This window comes from Anthonomus grandis, chromosome 10, assembly GCF_022605725.1.
Source record: "Anthonomus grandis grandis chromosome 10, icAntGran1.3, whole genome shotgun sequence".
Taxonomy (NCBI): Eukaryota; Metazoa; Arthropoda; class Insecta; order Coleoptera; family Curculionidae; genus Anthonomus; species Anthonomus grandis.
In genome coordinates, this window is record NC_065555.1 from 11,150,153 (window position 1) to 11,171,861 (window position 21,709).

The 21,709-nt window shown below is 28.8% G+C and overlaps 2 protein-coding genes across 8 annotated transcripts; one reads left to right on the forward strand and one right to left on the reverse strand.

Annotated features, from left to right (window-relative positions):
- The first annotated feature begins 230 nt into the window (after positions 1 to 230).
- LOC126740985 (mitochondrial proton/calcium exchanger protein) lies at positions 231 to 21,362 on the forward strand. Of its 7 annotated transcripts, none has more exons than XM_050447202.1 (11): positions 231 to 497; positions 651 to 819; positions 5,571 to 6,063; positions 7,653 to 7,891; positions 8,091 to 8,283; positions 12,237 to 12,457; positions 12,511 to 12,640; positions 12,696 to 12,959; positions 14,367 to 14,591; positions 14,770 to 15,000; positions 20,743 to 21,362. In XM_050447202.1, the coding sequence occupies exons 1-11, from the start codon at positions 440 to 442 to the stop codon at positions 20,902 to 20,904; spliced, it is 2,385 nt and encodes a 794-aa protein (XP_050303159.1). In that variant the 5' UTR covers positions 231 to 439; the 3' UTR covers positions 20,905 to 21,362. The 7 variants fall into 7 exon arrangements, with proteins under 7 accessions (XP_050303159.1, XP_050303160.1, XP_050303162.1 ...); XM_050447203.1 differs by having other exon boundaries at positions 14,770 to 14,991; XM_050447205.1 differs by having other exon boundaries at positions 20,747 to 20,895.
- On the reverse strand, positions 17,042 to 17,574 carry LOC126740988 (uncharacterized). The gene is made up of 2 exons (XM_050447211.1): positions 17,453 to 17,574; positions 17,042 to 17,347 (listed from the first exon to the last, which is right to left on the reverse strand). Exons 1-2 carry the CDS (start codon positions 17,519 to 17,521, stop codon positions 17,063 to 17,065), a joined length of 354 nt encoding a protein of 117 aa, XP_050303168.1. The 5' UTR covers positions 17,522 to 17,574; the 3' UTR covers positions 17,042 to 17,062.
- Positions 21,363 to 21,709: the final 347 nt, after the last annotated feature.

Genomic DNA, 21,709 nt, shown 5'->3' on the forward strand with positions numbered 1-21,709 from the left:
AAACGCCTCGGTTATTGCCGGTGCATCCACGGGTGTATTTTGAAAAGCGCTCAACATGTCTAATATTTACGGAGTACTATTTATGAGTTACTATTTATGACGTAAAATTAATTTCATTGTGATGTTATACCTTATACCCAATAAAATAGATAAGTTCTTAACCAAATTATACCGAAATCGCTTTGGTCGGCAAACCCGACCGTCAAACTGTCAAAGTCAATTGTCGTAATTGTGAATTGCTGAATCAATTGTGATTACTGTCATGGTTTTATAAAAAATTTTCTCTCACTTGTTTAAGGAAATTTCCGATATCGAAAAAAGGAAACGTCTGTACGGCCAATGAAAACAGCACCTTAACATCTCTATTCTGATTTATGGCATATTCGAAACCAAATCAACAACTATCTCAGGTGATCCAAACATATTTTGAGCCAAGATCATGTACGTTTTTTTGCGCTCTTTGCAAGTGAGAAACACTCGCTCCAAATTGTTCCAATGTAAGTATTTCCAAGATTTTCTGTATAAATATTACGTCCAATTTGTGGCTGATAAAATATTGAAGTTTTGAAGGTTAGACCACAGTGAGATCATAGTTTTGTTATATAATTTGCCTGCTATTTCCACACCGCTTTTCTATAAAATAATTTCAGGTTGCCGCAAATTGACAATAAATCACACATGTTCGTGCAATTTCCACTCTCAGTTTGCTAGAGATTTGAAATTCTTGGAACCAAGAAGACTATACTCTCTGACCTACAATCCTGGGGTTCTGTATTCTGACAATAGGATTCCCTATATTAACAATCTACCAAATTCAAGGTTAGTAACAAATGTGTGTAAAATTGTGTAATATTTAACACAAGTTTTGTTGAATTTTTTTTGAAAATTTTTCAATGAAAAACTGCTTTATTGTTTATAAACAAATATATATTACATAACTATTGTGTAAATAGAAAATAAAAATGAATCCTTTTTTTATTATAGGCATCAATGCATAAACAGAGAACTTTTCTCAAAAAATACATTTTTTCTTTTTTTTGAATGCAAATTCAGAATTTTACCAATAGGAATAGTTTCAGATCTATGTCCCTTTCCTTTAAAATTTTTAAACATAAAGTAAAAGCACAAGTCCTTGACCCATTAAGATACTTGTCGAAATTTAAAGTAATACCAAAATTAGAAAGATTTATTAAAATGGTTAGCAATTTTATCACCATGTATTTTTTATTAGTTATTTTTACAAAAATTACTTTTAAGACAACTGACACTAAGATCACTTACACTCTGATCCTTACTAGGCTTGCTATTTTGTTTAACTATTTTCTTCTCTTCTCTTTTGGCTTTCCTTTCTAACTTTTCCTTTTCTTTTTCCTTTTTTCTTTGATAGATATGGTAATCTTCAGAAGAAATCACAGCTGGTAGTTTTTCTTTCTTTCTTTTTTCTTGTTTCGGGCTATTGGTGTCTTTATCAGTGGGCCAAAATGAATATCTCTTAAAAGGAGTAGGAAAGTCACTGTTGACTAGCTCATAAGACAACTTGGGACTTTTATAAATATTTTTGGCAGTATTTTTCTACTAATATTATTTACTTCATCTTCAATAGTTGTTATTGTGTCAAAATCAGTTCTTTGTTACTTTTTTGGTATTACAGCTTCTTCAGAGAATCTATTATTTTTAGGAGAAGCTTGGAACTTTTGAATTTTTTCAGGAATATTTTCTTCATCTTCAAATGGATCTCGATGAATCTCAGCAACTGTTCGTCATGTCATTGTTGTTTTAATATTTGACTGTATTTGAATTTAGTTTTTGACCTGCCAACTTATATGTCAATAACTTAAAAGGTGTTACTTTAAGTATAGGACAGCAAATAAAATTTAAAATATAGGTGCTTTGGTCTGTAATAAAATACTGAAAACAATTTACATTAAAAAAGTATGATAATAAAATAAATTTTAGTTATTCTAATCTTTTTTTGCTTGATTAACCAAATTGAGTGAAAAGTTGACCTATTAATTTGTTTCAATGTTTGACTGCATTTTTTATTTATGTTTTTATATTTGACCGTATTTTAATTTAGTATTTGACCTATCAATTTACATCTTTATAACTTAACATGTCTTTTATTTAGTATAGGTCAAGGATTAAAATTTAAAATATAGGTACTTTTCTCTGTTATAAAATACCTTGGAAATCTTAATTTAAATATATATAATAATAATAATAAGATAAATTTGTTTTTTTTTTAAGTTTTTTGCATCTTTGACCAAATTGTGTTAATGGTTGACCTATTTTTGTTTCAATTTGACAGCATTTTTTATTTATGTTTTTTTTTATATTTTTAAAAGAAAAGGTAGGTCAGATACTAGCTGGTTAGTAAGCTACTACGTTTTTTACATAATGGAATTTTAAAATTTAATTCTATAGTGCATATTAAAAGAATATCAAAAAATCGTAAAGATTAACAAAGTGTTAGTATTTGTCCTAATGGTCAATCATTAAAGCACACATTAAATATATTGTGTTAATGTTTGTCCTACTTAATAAATGAAAAAATATATACTTTTTCGTTACAAAGAGGTAATTTTTATTTAATATTAAGTATTTAAAAAAACCCTAACCAATAAATATCCTGCTAAAGTACATTAAAACAGGCAAAACACTTACATGTTTGTATAGAGGTTCCTTAACGTTTCACTAGCAAAACAGATCTGAACTGCATTGACAGGTTGCGCACTGTCAAAAAACTATTTATAACAGTGTCTGTAGCAAGCAAAAAACAAACAAAGCAAAAAGCAACCATGCTTAAATTTATTGAGTTGACAGAGAGAATGTATAGATGGCATTATAAGGCAAAAAATCCTTAATATTTTGAATTAAAGTGAAAAGTGGTCAAAGACTAGTACTTTTACCTTATATTAAATATATTTGAAATATGTTTAATGTTGGTTTATCATGAATAATTATGTTATGCATACTTAAATGATATAGGCCTTTGCTTACCTGTGAATTCTTAATATTTACCGATGACCTAAACTTATTTACTGTAGATCTAAATGATATATTAAAACTACAAAAAATATTGACATTGTTTTTCATGGTACCAAGCTGATGACCTTTTTTTAAGTTTTATTCATGCAATAAGCAAAGTCCAAGTGAAATATTCTATCAGTAATGTCATTCTTGAATAGATTAGTGTAATAAAGTATTTGAGAGTCTATTTTGACTACTCATTGATCTTCCTTTTTCACTTTGATGAAATGATTAATAAGTTAATTGTATGTTAGGATTGGTTAAGAGGCCATGTAAAGATTTGAATAATGTGTTTGCACCTAGAAAATTATTGTAAAGCAAGGTTATTTTGCCTCAGTTTTGACATGTTTAATTCAATAATTTATTGTTTTCTAAACAGGTCACCTCAAATTAAACTATATGATATATCTATCATTAATTTAGTAAATCAAATAAAAAACCTTCTATTGGATTTGTTCTTGTTTTTTTTTAGTAGGTACAAGCTGGATGACTTAATTTTTTCATAACATCCAATGCACTAAATCTTAAGATTGATTAACTTCATAGTTTAACAACAAAAACCGGAGTAATGGTGCTGTAGTATGCAAATTACCTGTTTTCTATCAAATGCTCTCAATCAACCTTAGCAACTACAAATATCTGGTACTCATCACTATCACATACTATTTCAAAGAAATATATCCCTAATGCAATTGACCTTGAACAACAGGTAGTAACTTTCATTGTATTTTCTGGCAAGACATAAAGCTGCAACATTGCCAGAAAAATATTTTAAACTAATAAAAAGTACCAGGTCTTGTAAAGTCACCATTCTTGGGTAAACTATCTCCGCTTTACTGTATATATTGCCATTGTTAGGTCTATGCTGGAGTTTAAATATATTATATATATCCTTATAACCAAATACATATCGAGTGATTAAATAATATTAAAAATATGTGTCTGAAATTTTTTAGTAATATTCTATTGAAATTAGGAGTAAATCTTGCTAATGAGTGGACAATGTCTTACCTTGGCTTAAATATATTACTTACTGTATGATTATGATTTATTTACTTATTTGATATCACATTTATTTTTTTAAGATGATAGGGCTTTATTAACATATGATTCGTACATTTTCCGAAGGTAGATGCAAAATATTAATGTTATAGATGACAAGTTATTTTATTATTAAGGTAAATGCAATAACACTTCACCCTTTTGAATGTTTACACTGTTATATGAAATTTAAATTAATTTGGAATAGCAATATATTTATCAATTTTCATTGTATGGTCTCCTATGATTTCCCTGTTCAGGGCAATTCTTACTTACAGGTATTTCCTTTTGGACTTAAAAAGGGAGAAATCATTACAATTGTATTAATTTTTAATAGAATAATTGTATAATGTGTTTGTTAAGTCTTACTAGTACCTTGTGAAAAGTTACCAGACATTAATTATTATAGTACTAGACATGCAAATTAATAGTTATTACTTTTGCCCAAACATCTCAGCTACCAAGTGGTCCTGTGACCTTTCTTAGAATTCTTTATCCTTTAATTATGTACCAGATCAGTGTTAAATCCCTTCCAGGATTTAAGAAGGCTTTAAAAATCATACTTCTTTTCTACTCATAGGCAGAATTTGTGAAGTTTTGTTTCAATACATTATGTAAAGTTTTTATCTTTATTTTTTAAATATTAGTGCCACTACATATGTATTCTAGGTGTATGAAATGTAGTAATTTTGTAAATGTGTGTAATTTTTATGACAGTAGTGGATTATGTCACATTTTATATTTTTAGGTTGCATGAATTCAAATTTCAGTGTTTTTATATACCCACTTATTCCCTGTGCTGTGTTACAACATAACATATTTTTAAAAACACATTTATTTGACTAAAAACTGGATTTTCCTGAAATTTGACCCAAGTTATTGTTTCTGATTTAAACATTATGAATAAAAGTAATATATTAACTTCCCTAAAAATTATATATTTTGATATTTTTCAATATCTTAATTGCAACATGAAGATGTCTTGACAGCCATGGGAATTTCTTATAAGAAATTACTTATTGGGTTTATATATTTTTTTATATTTAAAATAGGGCAATTTCAGCAACTTTATGGTTGAAAGCATTTAAGGCTATGTCGAGACATAACTCCTCTTGATTCACTTATTCATCAAAAGAATAAAGAAGTACATTATTTTTTTATTTATTTATTGTTTTTTTGTTTATGTTTTTTTTCCAGTTATAGTCTTAGCACAGATGTAAATAGCTCTGCACGAGCCTGCCGTGCGGACCTATTTACATCTGTGGTCTTAGTTATACATATAAATACTGTGTTCAAAATTTTTTTAAATCTAATAAATATCATATATCAATGAGATCATTTGATATTTTAATAAATATTCTAAAAAAAAAACAATTTCTTGCTTTAAGTTTTTTTGGGGTTTGCAGGAGCAGGAAACTTAAGGCTTTGTCTTTAAACATGACAAACTTGTCTAGGCAGTGTGGAGTTCTGTTTACAGCAAACGATCTTTTCTGTTTTAGGTATATCTCCTTGTCAGCAACATGTTTCGAAAAAGAACCTCTAAAACCGTCCTCAAAAGTCGAAGTTACAGTCCAAGAGCTAAAAAAACAAAAAGAGGAAGTTGCCAAGAGTCAGGACAATGAAATAATCAAAGCAGCTCCTGTAAAAAAATCTATGGTACAAAGGGTCCTGGATGAGATAGTGCATTATTATCATGGCTTTAGGCTGTTAGCAATAGATGTAAAGATTTCAGCTGGTTTGGTCTGGAGAATCCTTAGAGGCAAAACTCTGACAAGAAGGGAATACAGACTTCTAACCAGGACAGTGGGTGATCTGTTTCGTCTTGTTCCTTTTTCAGTATTCATAATTGTGCCTTTTATGGAGCTCTTGCTGCCAGTGTTTATTAGGTTTTTCCCCGGAATGTTACCTAGTACATTCCAGTCGGCTAGTGAGAAAGAAGATAAGATCAAGCAAAATTTAAAAGTGAAGCTGGAGATGGCCAAGTTTTTACAGGTAACCTTTGACTTGAATGTTTCAATTGATGAATAAAAAGTACAATTATTTAAATTAATAATATTAGCACCTAGTTTTGAAGGTCATAAATTTCAATCTGAAACTTATTTATCCTTAAATAAGTGTGAGTTTTGACAATAGAACTATAAAAAGTTATAGTCTTATTATTTTACGTCATCGCCACATTATATTATTTTTTTATAAAAAAGCTTTTCTTGGATTGATTTAACTTAAAAATGAAACTCTTGACTTTGACAGTTATTTTATCAATGGCATGAATTATTTTTGGTATTGTTCTAATGTCCTTAATTTTTAATAAGCTTAAGTACAGTATAAATACCATTTTCAAACATAGTTCAAGCATTACATATTTAATAAAAAATTATAAAACTTTCCACTAATTTCTTTAAGATAATGAAAAATTCAAATATTTTTTAGATAAGTAGATGTTCTATTACAAAATTTGTTTTGTTTTGATTACCTAAAATATGTCACGGACATGTTTTGAAATTTCAATATTTAAACAAAATATTGATCCTCTAATTAATTTTAGTTAAAAGATATATTATTGATATTAGAAAAAATTACAAGACCATAAATAAATCAACGGTTTTATATGTAACGCAAAGCTTTATTTATATCAATTTAAACAAGAGCAGTTTTAATTAGAATTGGGTTTTCTGTTACATGTTTAATTCTTTTTTTTTTTTCAAGAAATCTACTGAAATTGAGGTAGAAACTTATATAAAAAAGTTCCAACATATTTATTTAAAATTCAGAGCTGTATAAAATATTTCTTTTCTAGGAACATTATATAATACAACCATTAGGAATATATATACAGTAGGTAATTCAAGAACAAATTGTATCTATTGAATTCATCTATTTTAATTGTATTCTTATTTTTCTCATTCCAGTTTTTCAATGTATATTCCATTTTTCTTTTTTAAGAAAAGGAATTTTAACTCTTTCGTTCTTTTATGCTTGAAACGTTGAAAAAATATACAATATTTTTACAATTGCTTAGATCTCATATTAAAATCTTCTCAATATTAAATTATTTTCATTTATTTGCTGATATGTGGCAAGATTTTTGTTACGTGTTACTTATTTTATTGGGTATTAGGTCACTTATAGTAAAAATCAATTTAGAAATTACTATCTCACACGCTCAAAAATTTAAAAGAAGAAGAAAATTTTTGAGCATGTGAGATAGTAATTTCTAAATTGATTTTTGCTATAAGTGACGTAATACCCAATAAAATAAGTAACTCATTATGAATTCGTCACAACAATACAGATTTTATTTGATATAGAGATTTTTGTTATTTAGGAAAGCCTAATTAAGACTTAAAAAAAAAGATTTTTAAGTCTCCTTTTATTCTTTTTTTTTATTCTGTCACCTTATGAACTTTATTGCATTAATACGCAATTATTATCATTAGAGCCTTGCTATTTTTTTCAAATATTAACCTGTATCAAAGAAATCTATGAGATAGAAAATATATAAGACATTGTGTAACATTACATTGAAATTTCAGGAAAATAGTATTATAATTACAACTGTAAATTATAAAATATTATTTTAGGGTACACTGGACGATATGGCTGTCCAACATAAAGAACGATATTCAGAAAAAGCCAAGGAGTTCGTAGAGTGGTTCACCAAAGTAAGAACTTCAGGAGAAATCGTCTCAAACGAAGACATTATGAAGTTTTCTAAACTGTTTGAGGACGAAATTACTCTTGATTCTTTAACCAGAAGTCAGTTGATTGCATTGTGCCGCGTCTTGGACGTACAAACATTGGGTACTAATAATTTCTTGAGGTAAACTTGAAAGAATCAAATTAGCAGCTTATGACAAGAGTAAATCTAGTTTTAATTTTAAAAATCTTCTAATACTATTGAAATTAAATGTTTCAACAATTTATATTGCTGACAAAACTAAATATGCATATCAATACCTATTGGCTTCATTCCAAACTCAGAATTAAGCCTTAGAATCATAGTTCTTATAATTATTTAGGTTCCAACTGAGAATGAAACTTCGTCAATTAGCAGCCGATGACAAAATGATTCAAAAGGAAGGAGTGCATTCATTGACTTTGGGAGAAATACAGCAGGCCTGTAGAGCGAGAGGAATGAGAGCGTATGGAGTGTCCGAAGAAAGGTTGAGATCACAATTGAACCAGTGGCTTGATTTAAGTTTGAACGAAAAGGTATGTAGACTTTTGAATTAATACATATACTGAAACAGAAAGAAAACGAAGAGCATGAAATATCATTTACAAATGTTTTTTTTGTCTTAATTCGATGTCCCGAAAAAATAGGAAAAAAAGAGAATAAGCATAAACTTTAACAAGAAGAAAGCTACACATTATGTTTTTAAAACTATATTTCGTAAAATTTAACAAAAGCAATTGCTTTCTCCTGATATTGTAATTTTGGTGCCTTTTATATGAAATTTTGGTTAAAGCATCATCTTTTAAAATGTTATCTAAAATTACCATAAATTTCTCCTGGGTGAAGTACCATTATGCAAAGCAAAATAATAGACGAAGGGTCCTGTTTACTTCACAATCTTTATTTCAAGAATCCCTTGACATAGTTAATCTTTTTCCCAGCATACCCAGAAACGAACTAATAGCTATAATAGAAAATGGCTTATATAAACATCAAAATCTAACACCCAGAACTAAAATGGGAATTATACATTTGTTGCGTGCGTGCCTTAATTTAGATTTCTTTAGGTTTAATGATAGATATTATAGAATGTTGGATGGTTTACCAATAGGTTCTGGTTTGTCTCCCCTACTGGCTGATATCTTTATGTCAGATTTTAAAGAAAAACTATTTAACACACAATACAATCTTATCAACAAGATTTTAATATGGAGACGGTTTGTGGATGATATTTTTTTTAATTTGGACAGGTTCCAAACCGGAAATTTCACGCTTTTCTCAACTCTTTAAATCCGAAAATTCAATTTACGGTCGAAATAGAGTGCAATAATAAATTAAATTTTTTAGATCTAACTATTAATAGGATAAGTAAGAGCTTACAATACTCCATATATAGAAAACCAACACAAACCGACAATGTCATTCCTGCAAAATCAAACCATTTCTTTGGACATAAACTGGCAGCTTTTCATGCATTAATTCATAGACTCTTTACGATCTCCCTCTTTCACCTTTGGAATTCTTTAAAGAACAGAACACTATCTATCAGATTGCAATTAACAATGGATACAAAAAGTCTTTAATAGATAATTTGATTAGAAAAAAGTTCAATAAAATATTATTTCAGTCCCTCTCTAGTGAGCCCCTTGATCAAACCATCCATCCTTACATTAAGAATTAAAGAACATTTAAATTCTCAGAAGTCGCCTAATGATAAAAGATCTGCCTTTGGATTGCACCTAAGAGAAACATGTCATTCATTTAATACAGACGACAATTTCAAAGTTTTGCACAACCTAAATAAAAGCAAAAAATTAAATATGTTAGAAAATCTAGAAATAGCAAAACTAGAAATAAATACACAAGTGAATTGTCTGAACGAACCTATTAACGCCCACTACCAAGAAGAGGCCAAAATTGTAAATTTATATAAGTAGTTTCCACATTCCTGTGAGTTTACTGTTTTTTAAAATGTTCTGTTAACCGCATTTAATCCTAGATGTCCCTATTAGTAATAGTATTAAATATCTGTGTATAATGTAGTGCCCATGTAAAATTTTTTTTAAAAACCAAAATCCGTTATTGTTTGTAAATACGGTGTGATGACATGTTTTTAGATTGATGTATTGTCATGTTGTGTGTGCCGTTTTTTTGACCTTTTTATGGACATTTTGTAATAATATCATGTATGTTTTACTATGTTTTTAATTAATTTATTAGTTTAATAACAACCTTTTATATTCTACTTACATAGTTTTCCCTTGACAATGGTTTAACAAACGAAACGCGTCAAAAAAGGGATTCTTGAAATAAAGATTGTGAAGTAAACAGGACCCTTCGTCTATTATTTTGCTTTGTTATCTAAAAGCTCTCCAGGAACTGTATCAATTAAATTATAGGAAAACTATAAACAGGAAAATATTGAAAATTTTAGTCGACGTTAATTTTAATAAAATATTTTTAGATCCCACGTGAATTGAAACATATGGTAATGTTTTATACCTAAATCAAATCGTTTTTGGCATATGTGAAATTTTAGTAAAAAATTACGATTTCAGGTCGTCCAATGAAAAATTATAACACAGTGCGACTAAAAAAGAAATTCAAATATGAAATTTAAGGAATAAAAAAAATATTTTTTTATAGAAAACCTTATTTTATTTTCATGCTTGTTAAAAATAAAGTTAACTTTGTCTAAGCTGATCTATTTCGATAATTTGTACTTTTCAAAATCTTCCAAAATGTATGTTTAAATTATTTTAAAAAAATACTGTAATTCAGACTTTAAACCACAAATATGTCATCAATGCAATAATAACGATTAGTATAAGAAGTCCCAGCAATCCAAAAGAAATACGAAATGCTTCATTAACTAAGAAAATGTCAACACGGCTTTAAATACATATTTGGAAGCGATATGAAATATTCCAAAATGCAATGCATAATATGTGGAATTAAATTAAAAATTACTGCTTATGCCATAAATCTGGAATATATAAGAAGTGACATTTCTACTTTAAACTTTAAAACTCAAAAATTACTCCAGTTGACTATAACAAATATAAATTATGATTTCAGTTACTTGGAAAAATGAGAAAGGATTCAAGCTGCTTATATGATAAAACCAACAAATTATTCCATTTTGATAACATCTTTTTTATTTTGTAATAGTGGCTTACCATCAGTTGTTAATATTTAAAAAACTAAATTATCGGGATAAATAACCTTATACAAGTTTATCCTTATTTTTCTTATATATAAGTATAACAATATTTACTACGTAAAAATTCGTCTTTGAACATTTTCTAAATTAATCTTTCTTTAACCCTGTATTAGTATTTTCAAATAATATGCAAATAATATTAAAATTGATCTTTTTGACTTAGATACATAAAACGTGTATAGATTTTGATGTATAATCTAATAACGTTATGACGTATAGTATTTAAATTAACAAATCTGCCTTTTTTCGGCATATCTAGATGGAGCTAATTTTTTTTAGCTAAGCAGTGATTTTAAAGATTTGACAAATGATCAAATAATATTTCAATAGAGATTTTATTCATAAAATACTTCTATTATAACTGTTAAAAAAATAAGTTATGTAGAAAAAAAATTGTTCGGCCAATCAATAAAATAGATTTAAAAAGCTCCTCGTACATGTTGTTTTCGTTTGGTTTCTTTGTAGGATTAACAATTAATATTAGCAGTAATTTTGATGTATCGGCGACTCTAAACCAATTGTTAATTTCTTTAGTGTACTTATTTTAGCATTATATCTATAATGTTTGGCTACTCGAAATTAGAGATAAGTAAAGATGATAAAGCATTTATCTCTGCAGTGATTTTAAATCTTTTGTGGCTCAATAGAGGTAAAAATCAATATGTTTTAACTTTTTGGCCCTCGAAACCAGCAAAATAATTCTTCTGATTCCTTCTCAACTTCTAATCCATAAAACATAAAAAAAAATATAGGCTGCTCTAGTTTTCTTGTAATAAATTATTAATTTCAGTCATTTTGAAGGATCAGCGACTCTAAACCAATAAAAAATAATTGTTAATTTCTTCGTTGTAGTCATATTAGCACTATTAATGTAATGTTAAAACAAGCAAAAAACAATGTCACGGTCTCATTTGTGTGGTCTCTTGGAGAAAATGGATGAGAATTTTATATATTAAAATAATGATTTTAAAACTTTTGCGTCTCGATACAGGTAAAAATTAATATTTTATAGCTTGATTTAAATTCAAAAAACATTTATTTGTCAAAGAAATAGAAATACAATAATTTTCTTATTTATTGTTTTCCTGCAATCCATCGATGCAATTCCTGGACGACCACCCTGAAAGGATATGGTTACTTTTAAGTTCTCTTTATAAGCATAGTTATTTCTTCCAGAAAAGTTCTTTTCCATTTTTTTTTTGTATTTGATAAAGTAAATGTAATGTTAAATGACTTATTTGATTTAAAGCTTTTTATTTACTATAGGTTCCGCCATCTCTTTTATTGCTCTCAAGAGCCCTCATGTTACCGGAAACTATTCCAACTAGCGACAAATTAAAAGCCACCATTTCGTCACTGCCTGAAACTATTGTCAAACAAACACAAGCAGCCATTGGTGAAAAAGAGGGTAAAATCGATAATAAGATCCGATTGGAACTCATCAAGGAAGAAGAGAAGAAAATCAAAGAAGAAAGAAAGGAGCAAAAGTAAGTTTTACACATTTATGTTTAACTGTTGTAGATATTGTATCGGTTTTTAGAGAAGAAAAAAGGAAGTTGGAAGAGAAAGAACTTTTGGTGGACAAAGCGCCTACCATCTCGGCCGCCAGCACGCCTATCCTTGAAGATACTGCCTTAAGGATATCTACTGAAAAGTTGGAGAAAGCTGAAGTATGAGATATAGTTTTGTTGCAAAAATAAAACTTAAAGTGTAAATATTTTTCAGGAGAAAGCAAAACTCGAAGAAGAAATTCACACCAAAGATATCGAGATTATCGAGCACGCTATCGATACTGTATCTAAAGAGAAAAAACTGATTGTTGAAAAAGAAGAGATTCAGGAACTTAAAGCGGAAATGGCGGATTATAAAGAGGACGTTGAAGATCTCGCTAAAGCTGTGGCGGATACTCCTAAACCCGAAGTGCGAGAAAGCAAGGCCGCCAAGAGGCTTTTTAACAGCGTAAACAAGATGATTGGCAAGATGGACCAAGTAAGTATTGTCATTTTATTTTATAAATAGCCTGTACAAAGTAGTGATTATAATTTTAAAAAAATGCTGATTTTTTTTTGAGTATATAACAGCTAAGTAGATCTTTGTCTTTTTTAACTAGTAAAAATTGAAAGACTGTTGACAAATATAGTTAAGATTGAAAAGAATTATTGAATAAAAATCCTAACTTGGACCAAACATTCGGTAGTTAAATCTGCAACTGTTTTCAAGATCATTCGTTTTATAATTTAATTGTATACCTTGAAATCGGTAGTAGTTTTAGTTTTAGTAACTAGCGAAATGTTGGTTCAAGTTAGAATTTTTTTTAATAAATTGTTTTTTTTTCTTTTCATGTTTAAGAAATAAAGTTAGATACGATATTAAAAAGAAGAAACGGTTAAGTGGTCGATAGATAAAACCTTTACGCCTGGATATATAAAAATATCTATTATACCTCAACTAATTCCCAAATTTAATAATTATTGGATTTGGATTCAATTAAATAACAAAGGGTATTGTTAAAGAACAATATTAGATTTACAGGAGAAGGATGTACAGAACATTTATTAAAGTTTAAATAAATGGTTTTATCTTTTCATATTTAAGAAATAAAGTTGGATGGGATAATGAAAAGAAGAAACGGACACAGTGGTAGATACATAAAACCTTTACTCCTGAATATATAAAAAGTTTATTATACCTAAAGTAATTTTTGAATTTAGTAATTATTGGGTTTGGATTCAATTATACGAAGGGTATCGTAAAAGTTAAGTTCATAATTCTTCGGGAAAACGAATACGTGTATTTGCTTCTTCTTTTCAATAATTGAGTATATGACAGTATTTTTTTAAATTTAATATTTATTTAAATATTAATGCAAACCTAATAAATTCAATATGTAATATTAAATTTACGGGAGAAGGGTATACAATGGGTATGTCAAAGTTTACTTGACTGAATTTTTGAACATGGTTTGATGTATGTTATATTTTCTAGTAATACCTCTCAATTTGTTTTCCCTTTTATTTTGTCTTCTGTTTGTTTCTGTAATTTATCTTCACCTTTCGCTACTGATTCTTTAAATGCCTAAAATATCCGTTTATATTATGTGACAATAAGATTAATACGATATCTCTTAATCTGATTAAGATCGAATTTAAATCGATTTTTATGTGTGGTACATCGTCCCAACCTAGACCAAAATAATGTTTTTGTTTTTTTTTTCATAAATTTAGTGTGGCCTCTGTACATAAGTGAAAGACCTAACCTAAATTGTGTATTTTTTTTTATTTTTTGTTTTTTTGTAAAACTAGTTTTTTAAAAAGTGTTCTTATAACCGACTTTGAGCCGTTTCAACGTAACTATGTTGATTTTCAATAGTTTCATAACATTTACTTATTCTTTTAGGTACTCACAGAGTTAGAAAAGAAGGAGGCGCAACTCAAGAAAGACCTTGAAACGGAAGAGAGTGATAAGAAGAAGGAGGAATTATTGAAAATCGACGACATTGTAGCGGCTATCCAGAAGATTAAAGATGTGCCTGATCAAAGCAGACTCGATAAGATTTCGAAAGTTCTTAGAAAAATGGACGACGATCATGATGGTTCTTTAAAAATTGACGATGTGCTTAAAGTAAGTTTTTTTTTCCTTAATATTACAATTATTATTTTAAAGAAATGAGAACTTTTATAATAGAAAGATATTGCTTACAGTACTTATACTTACTTAAATATTTTCCAGCTCCTTAATTATTATATCCTTTTCTATTTTAAATCAGAATACGACAAAGAAAGTATTTATTTCTTTGTAGGTAATCGAAATAATCGGCAAAGAAAACGTAAAGTTGAGTAGCAAACAAGTTGACGAGCTTATCGAATTGATCGACAAAGAGGAAATACTAGAGGTAGAAGATAAGATCGAGAAAGCCTTGCAAAAGGACAAGGAGGCTAAAGCTGCCCAGAAGCTTCTATTAAATGTTGAAAGTGAGGAGGAAAAAGCTAAGAGGGAACAGGACAGCATTGAAGATAGTACTGTAAGTAAGGTAAGGTTTTTCGGAATTAATATTATTTATATATTAATTTTATTATTGTAAGTATTTTTAAAAAGTGGTAAAAATATTTTTTTTTAGAATATGTCATCATAATTTAGTTATTATCTATGTATATATAATCTTGGAAGGAAAATAGAATATGCGCGTCGAAATCACTTTAAAGGCACTATTGAGTGCTTTATGAATACACAGTTTCGCCAATACTATAAAATAAAATCACAACGTGTTAAAGTAATTTAGCAGTTTTCTAAACGGTGCCATTTGTGTTTCGATAGTACTTTTTACTTACACTTAAGTGAATATACGAGAAACTTATTCTTCAGGATAAATTTTTGGGTTATACATTTTTTCTCTTTTCCTCATCATAAGTGCTAACCCTATAGAAGACAGATTTCCTAGAAACAAGAGACAAACATCCCTCTTTTTTAGGATCTCTTAACATAACCTATTAAATAATTTAATCTTTTTTAAATTAGTTTTTTGTCATCCTTTTTTTTACTTCTTTTTTTTTTCTTTCTAATGATTTTAAATTACAGTTGTCTAATTTATTTAAAACGAAGTTATGATCTAATCCTAGATAGTATTAAAAATAGTAATGGAAAATTTTAAAGTAATTTAATTAATTACATTGTTTATAATTGCCAGTCAAATGAAAATTTTTCTTTGATAACTTGTATAAAATCTTTTTTTATTTCATTGAAGAATTCCATTTTGGAAGTGGAGTGAATGATTGATAAGGAATATACTTTCTTAGAAGGAAGTCATTTCTCTACAAAATAAAATTCTTCTTCTTTCAAGGGTGATACTTTTTGGTGACATAACTCATCATCATCGGACTCAACACTTTTCTCTCATTACAAAGAATCAAAAACATAAATAATCGAACTATAACCTTAAAGCATTTCAAATGCACTTCTAATTTTATTGTTTAAAAGTCATCCATCATCATTTTTAGTCGTACAAAATAAAATCGAACATTTTTACTTTATCTTTGCATAGTTTATTTAAAATAGTTTGAAGAATTTTTTTTGGATTTATGCTGTCGAAATGTAGTAAAATATGCATTTCAATTTACTACACCATACGAATAAGCAATTCCACAAGTCATTTAAAGATATTTCTGATTTTTTTAGGTAACTAACCTCTAAACCGGTAGAGCTTATCATACATTTTTTTTTCATACTTGCTTCATAGTTAATATAATGCTCCCATCTGAGGTGAGGGTCAAAATAAATTCCAAGGTATTTATTTTTAGTTGGCAATTAAAAATGTTTGTTAACCTATTTATTATCGTTTACTTACTAAATAATTGATATGTTCTTTGTTGGATAATTATGTTTGTTCAGTGAGAAGCACATTTGAATAGATCATTTTGAATTAAAAATTCAAATGTCTTTATAAATATATTTAATAGTTTTGTCTCTTAAAAATCTTTAAATTTCGTTTGTCATTATTTTAAGATCCAGGTGTAATTACTTATAAAATCATCCATGCGTTTAGTGCTCATAGTGTCATATTTGTATGTACTGTCTAATATCCAGGATTTTCCATGACCCACTGTTCATATTAGGAGACACCTAGTATAACTAAAACTTGGAAGTTTAACCACAGAAGTTTAATTTCAGGGACGGACTGAAATCTTTAAACATTTATTGCCCTTGTATAAAAAACACCCTGTAGATTTGATTTTGGTTTAAACTGTTTAGAAAACTACATTAAATTATAACCAAAATCAGATAAAGAAAGCGTTTGGCACATTCGAAAAAAAGTAATAGAAAAGATTAATTTTTTTTCAGTTTTAACCAGCGTCTTATTGTGAATTAAAAAAATGCCACTAGTTTCAAATGCTGAGTATGCAGATAGAGTAGGCTCGCGTTAATGTGAACTCAAAAAATTTCGACTTAGTTCGCATTACTGAAATGTTCACATTATGGAGATTATATTAAAAATAGCTAAAATTAAAATAAAAGGGAACTACGTTGTACTTTATTTATGTTTGTATTTATTTATAAATTTATTTATTACAGTTTTAAACATTATACAAAAGTTTTATTTAAAAAAAGATGTAATTTTTGTTTGCACTTTTTTTTGCGACAGGTTTAAGGCTACAGCCTTTTCTTCTAAACTTTTTAGTGTAATAATGTTTTTTATGTCGACATAGTTTTGATTGGCCCATTGTGTCAGAATTTTCAAGGCTGCAAGAGCCTCCAAATGCGTAACTTTTTTTTTCTTCAAAAGTTAATATCTCGCAGTCACTATCTTCTGAATCATTGCTATCGAGATTTTCCTCCACTGCGTCTGTATTCCATTCCTCAATGTCTTTGGGATTATAATCAATCTAAAAACAATCATATCTCAATGAAATTCTAAAACTATTACAGACTTTCTTCTTTTAATTTCCAAAAATCGAAAATTAAAAGGAGTAACTAGCACTAAATAATACCTGTTCAATTGTTTGAAGCAATGTAATGGTTTCATTAACTGCAGCTGCTCTAACATGATTTTCCCACATCTCTTTTAGTCGAGCTAAAGGTAGGTCATCCTCCAAATTTTTTCCCAAAATATTATTCCAACATTTTGAAATTACTGAAGGCTCTATTTTTTGCCAGGCCATATGCAATTGCATAATAGCATCTCTTTTAAAGTTATAAGTTTTAGGGCCTTAGCTACTCCTTGACCCTTTGATACAATTGAACTTAATAGGCCTCTTCTGTAAAATAGTTTGGTTATTCGCAAAACATTTTGGTCTAATGGTTGAATTAATAGTGTAACATTTGGGGGCATGTAGACAACTAAAATCTGTCCATCATAAGTTTTTAATTCTTCTGCCGGTGGATGCGAAGGGGCATTGTCTAACAGGAGAACGGCTTTTAAAGGAAGATTTTTGCTTTGTAAAAATGATTTAACCTAAAAACCCAATTTAGTCTTAAAAAAATTAAAAAGCAAACAAAACTTTCACTTACCCCTGGAACAAAATGCTCAAAAAACCAATTTTTAAAAATTTCCTGCGTTATCCAGGCATTTTTAGTGCTTTTATAGATGACTGGATTATCAAATCCTTTAAAACATCTGGGTGATTTTGCTTTTCCTAGTACTAAAGGCGTTAGTTTGTGTGATCCTGTAGCATTTGTGCACCCCAAAAGAGTTATTCTTTGTTTAGCTATTTTTAGACTAGGCGCCGTTTTTTCAAAAATTGCAACATAGGTTTTATCTGGCAATAACTTCCAATATAAACCCGTCTCATCTGCTTTATAAATTTGATATTCACTAAGATTAAGCTGCTTCATCTTTTTTCTTAAGCCTTCAATAAAGGGATTTACAAGGTGAGGCTGCGAGGACAACTTTTCACCTGCAATTTTAAGCAGCCTTATACCTTATCGCCATTTAAATTTTTGAAGCCATCCATCGCTTGCATTAAATTTATCGTTGAGTTTTAATTTTCTATGTAAATCTAGAGCCTTTTCTTTAAGCATATCACCCGTAACTGGCAAATATCGTTCACGCTGTTTGGTAAACCATTTATACAGCAAAGTTTCCATCTTGGGGTTTTCTGCACACGGTTTTTAAAGTGCATTTTTTTATTTTATTAGGTCTTAAACTCTCTCCAACAACTTTTAGAATTTTTTCTTCTTTATTTTTAATTGCACAAATAGTTGATTTTGCTATTTGACATTTCTTTGCTAGTGCAGTAACACTCATACAATTTTTGTGCTCTTCCAAAATTTTTAATTTCTCATAAAGAGTTAAACACTTCTTATTAATTTTAACCATTTTAAAAGGCCACTGCGCAAGATGCGACACTCTCTCTTAACTAATAAACATCAACTAAATGACCAAACAACGTTTCAAATGCGTAAACCCAATATCCACTAACAAGCCTAGACAAGTCTATACAGGATTACTAAAGATTTCTTAAAATTCACATTATCGAAATATGGGTTTGTTCACACTATAGAATTAACATAGAAAAATATTGGTGTTCACATTTTTTGGTGTTCACACAAGTTCACGTTACCGCGAGTATACAGTATTATTTTTGTTCACGGATGTTGTGACGTTCATAGAATGGCGGTACAGGCATGTGAAATGCGTTTTCCAGACCAAAGAATACCAAATCACCAAACTTACAAAGTTATTAATTATTTAAGATAAAACGGTCGGTTTCCCTCTACTGATATTCACGTTGAGAGAACTCTAAATGAAAAACTTTTGGCACATTGTACGTAAAAATTCTAAGACAACTGAATAATAGGTACTCAATTAAGATGACCACTAAGATACGTATGGTGTGTGCTTCACAAAGTGTGTACAAAGATTACACTAAGGAGGGGCACTAAGTATCTAGAATTGCTTTTTCGCAATAGATATAAGCGCATAGAAGGACGCTCTCTCGAATTTTTTTCATTGACCAGATGGTGTTGTTAATACAGGTCCTATGTCTGGTCTATCAAAAATCCACATTCCATTAAGCAGGATCGTTCCCAACAAAAAAATTGCATTTAATGTTTAGTGTGGCTCTATTAATAATTGTTTAATCGGTTCCCTTGTATTTCAACAATGCTTAATAGTGCTATTCAATAGGACTTTTACGAAATCTTTTGTCTGGTTTTCTGATAGAGCACCATGTAAATTTACGAGGAATGTATTGCCCACATGACGGTGCTCGGGCACATTTTAGTATGGATGTAAGGAAATCAATTTTCAAATCGCTGAATATGGCAAGGTGGGTTGGTTTCTTAGCCACCAATATCCTCATACTTAATCTTACTTTAGACTTAATAATCTCTGACTTAATATCCTCTGACTTAAGAAAAGGTTTATAGTGTTTCAACAAAAAATAGGCAGCAACTAATTGATTGTTTATATCTATTGCGCCAAAGCTGAACTTAACGCATTTAAGTGTATAAATGCCGTCGGAATTCATTTTGAAATATATTTTTGATGTTTTTTTCTTCATATTGTATCCGTAATGTTTATTTTTTTTGGAAGACTAATAATAATTATTTGGTTGATTTTACTAAATGCAATTTGGAATAATAAAAAATTGATGCTAAAAAGTCTTATTTAATATTATGTTTTATCTAAAAAAAGTATCTTTTACGTTAAGTCCAAGCCTGAGAAAATTAGGCCACTATTTTTTTGTATTTTAACGATTTAATTTATTGCAAAACTCACCTATATGTATAAAACATATTTTAACATGCATACATAAATATAGACAGTATGAATCAAATGTACAAAAAAGCTAAGAAACACTAAATTTTCATGTTTTATTTACCAACTTCTGACATGCCAAATAATTTTTTTATCTTATTTTGTTCATAATTCATTGTAGTTTCATAAAAATTTTAAACAAATACCAACATAAAATCTACAGAGTGGTTTTTAACAAATAAAACAATGAATAAACTATTTAAGTCCGAGCGGCATTAAATTTGTGTAGACATAGTTCTTGTTTGTACTAGGGGACTGCTTCAGCAAAAATTGATAAAAAAATGACGAAGCTATAGGTGCGTTTTATTTTTCCAAAAATAAAGAAACCACCTTATATATTCGCAATAAAATTGTATTGACCTATTTAAACGCTTAATTCTTGAACACTTAGGTGTCCCCTATCACCACTGGGTCCTGGGACAGCCTGTATTATTTGTATATATGTACGGTTTGCCACTAATTTTAATCAGAGAATGGTAAATACTACAATTTTTCACCACTTTTTTCCATTTTATTAAGGAAGAAATAAGTGCCAAGGCGGAACAGAAAGAAAAAACCAAATCAACAGATTCACATGGGGGTGAGCCATCCTCCAACCCAAAAGTGGACCCTCAAGCGGCCGTGATTCCGCCCCCGCCTATAGAGAAAAAGGTTGAAAATCGGCCATCAAAAATGCTTTAGTTTATATCTTAAAGGGTGGGTAGCAGATGAAAGTATTTATAACACAAGAAATATGTCCATATTTTTTAATTAATATACGTTATAATAAAATATTCATTTGAATACACCGATATTGCGATACTTACCATAAACGTTGAAACTCAACCTGTTGGTGCTGTACTTGGTAAGTTTTGTTATCTGTTCCTTAATTTTTTTTTAAATTGGTAGCCTGGTACATCTCACGGTACATAATTTGGAGTCATAATATAGGATTTTTCAAAAAAAAAAATATGGGCATATGTGCTGACATAAATTACCCATATATAAAATATATGTAATTAAATTGTTCAGGGAAAGTAATTAAATAACTTTTTTTTTACTTGTTCATGTTAATAGCTATGGATGTAAATATTATTTTTAGCTAAAAATAAAAATATAAGTGTTAGTATATTAATAAAAAAAAAGAAACATAAAAAGGGCGTGCTGTTTTTAATTTGTCTTGTTAATAAATTGTTTTTTTTTAAGATAAGATTTTCTATTTTGCAAATATGTTACGATGATTTTTTGGTAAATTAATTGCAACCCAAAGCTTTGGTAGATTTTGTTTTAACCAAAAATAAATTTGTGGTTACAAGTTTGACAATTTTTATTCAAATTTCTCAGTTCCTTAGTCTCAAACATAATTTTTTTGGTAGCAGGTTATTTTATATTTTGCAATATAAGAAGAAAATCTTAATCCCCGAAAACATCAACGAATGGATTCAGGCCAATCTCAATCAATTCATAAAGACTTTTATCATATATCGTAACCTTTAGCAATATTTTG

What these genes read in the sequence shown, in the direction of transcription:
- LOC126740985 (XM_050447202.1), top strand. Translation starts at nt 440, where the DNA reads ATGTACGTTTTTTTGCGCTCTTTGCAAGTGAGAAACACTCGCTCCAAA. An exon ending in TGATTGGCAAGATGGACCAA is followed by an intron (nt 12,960 to 14,366) that starts GTAAGTATTGTC and finishes TTATTCTTTTAG; the next exon opens with GTACTCACAGAGTTAGAAAA. An exon ending in AAGATAGTACTGTAAGTAAG is followed by an intron (nt 15,001 to 20,742) that starts GTAAGGTTTTTC and finishes CATTTTATTAAG; the next exon opens with GAAGAAATAAGTGCCAAGGC.
- LOC126740988 (XM_050447211.1), bottom strand. Translation starts at nt 17,521, where the DNA reads ATGTGGGAAAATCATGTTAGAGCAGCTGCAGTTAATGAAACCATTACA. An exon ending in TGCTTCAAACAATTGAACAG is followed by an intron (nt 17,348 to 17,452) that starts GTATTATTTAGT and finishes GATTGTTTTTAG; the next exon opens with ATTGATTATAATCCCAAAGA.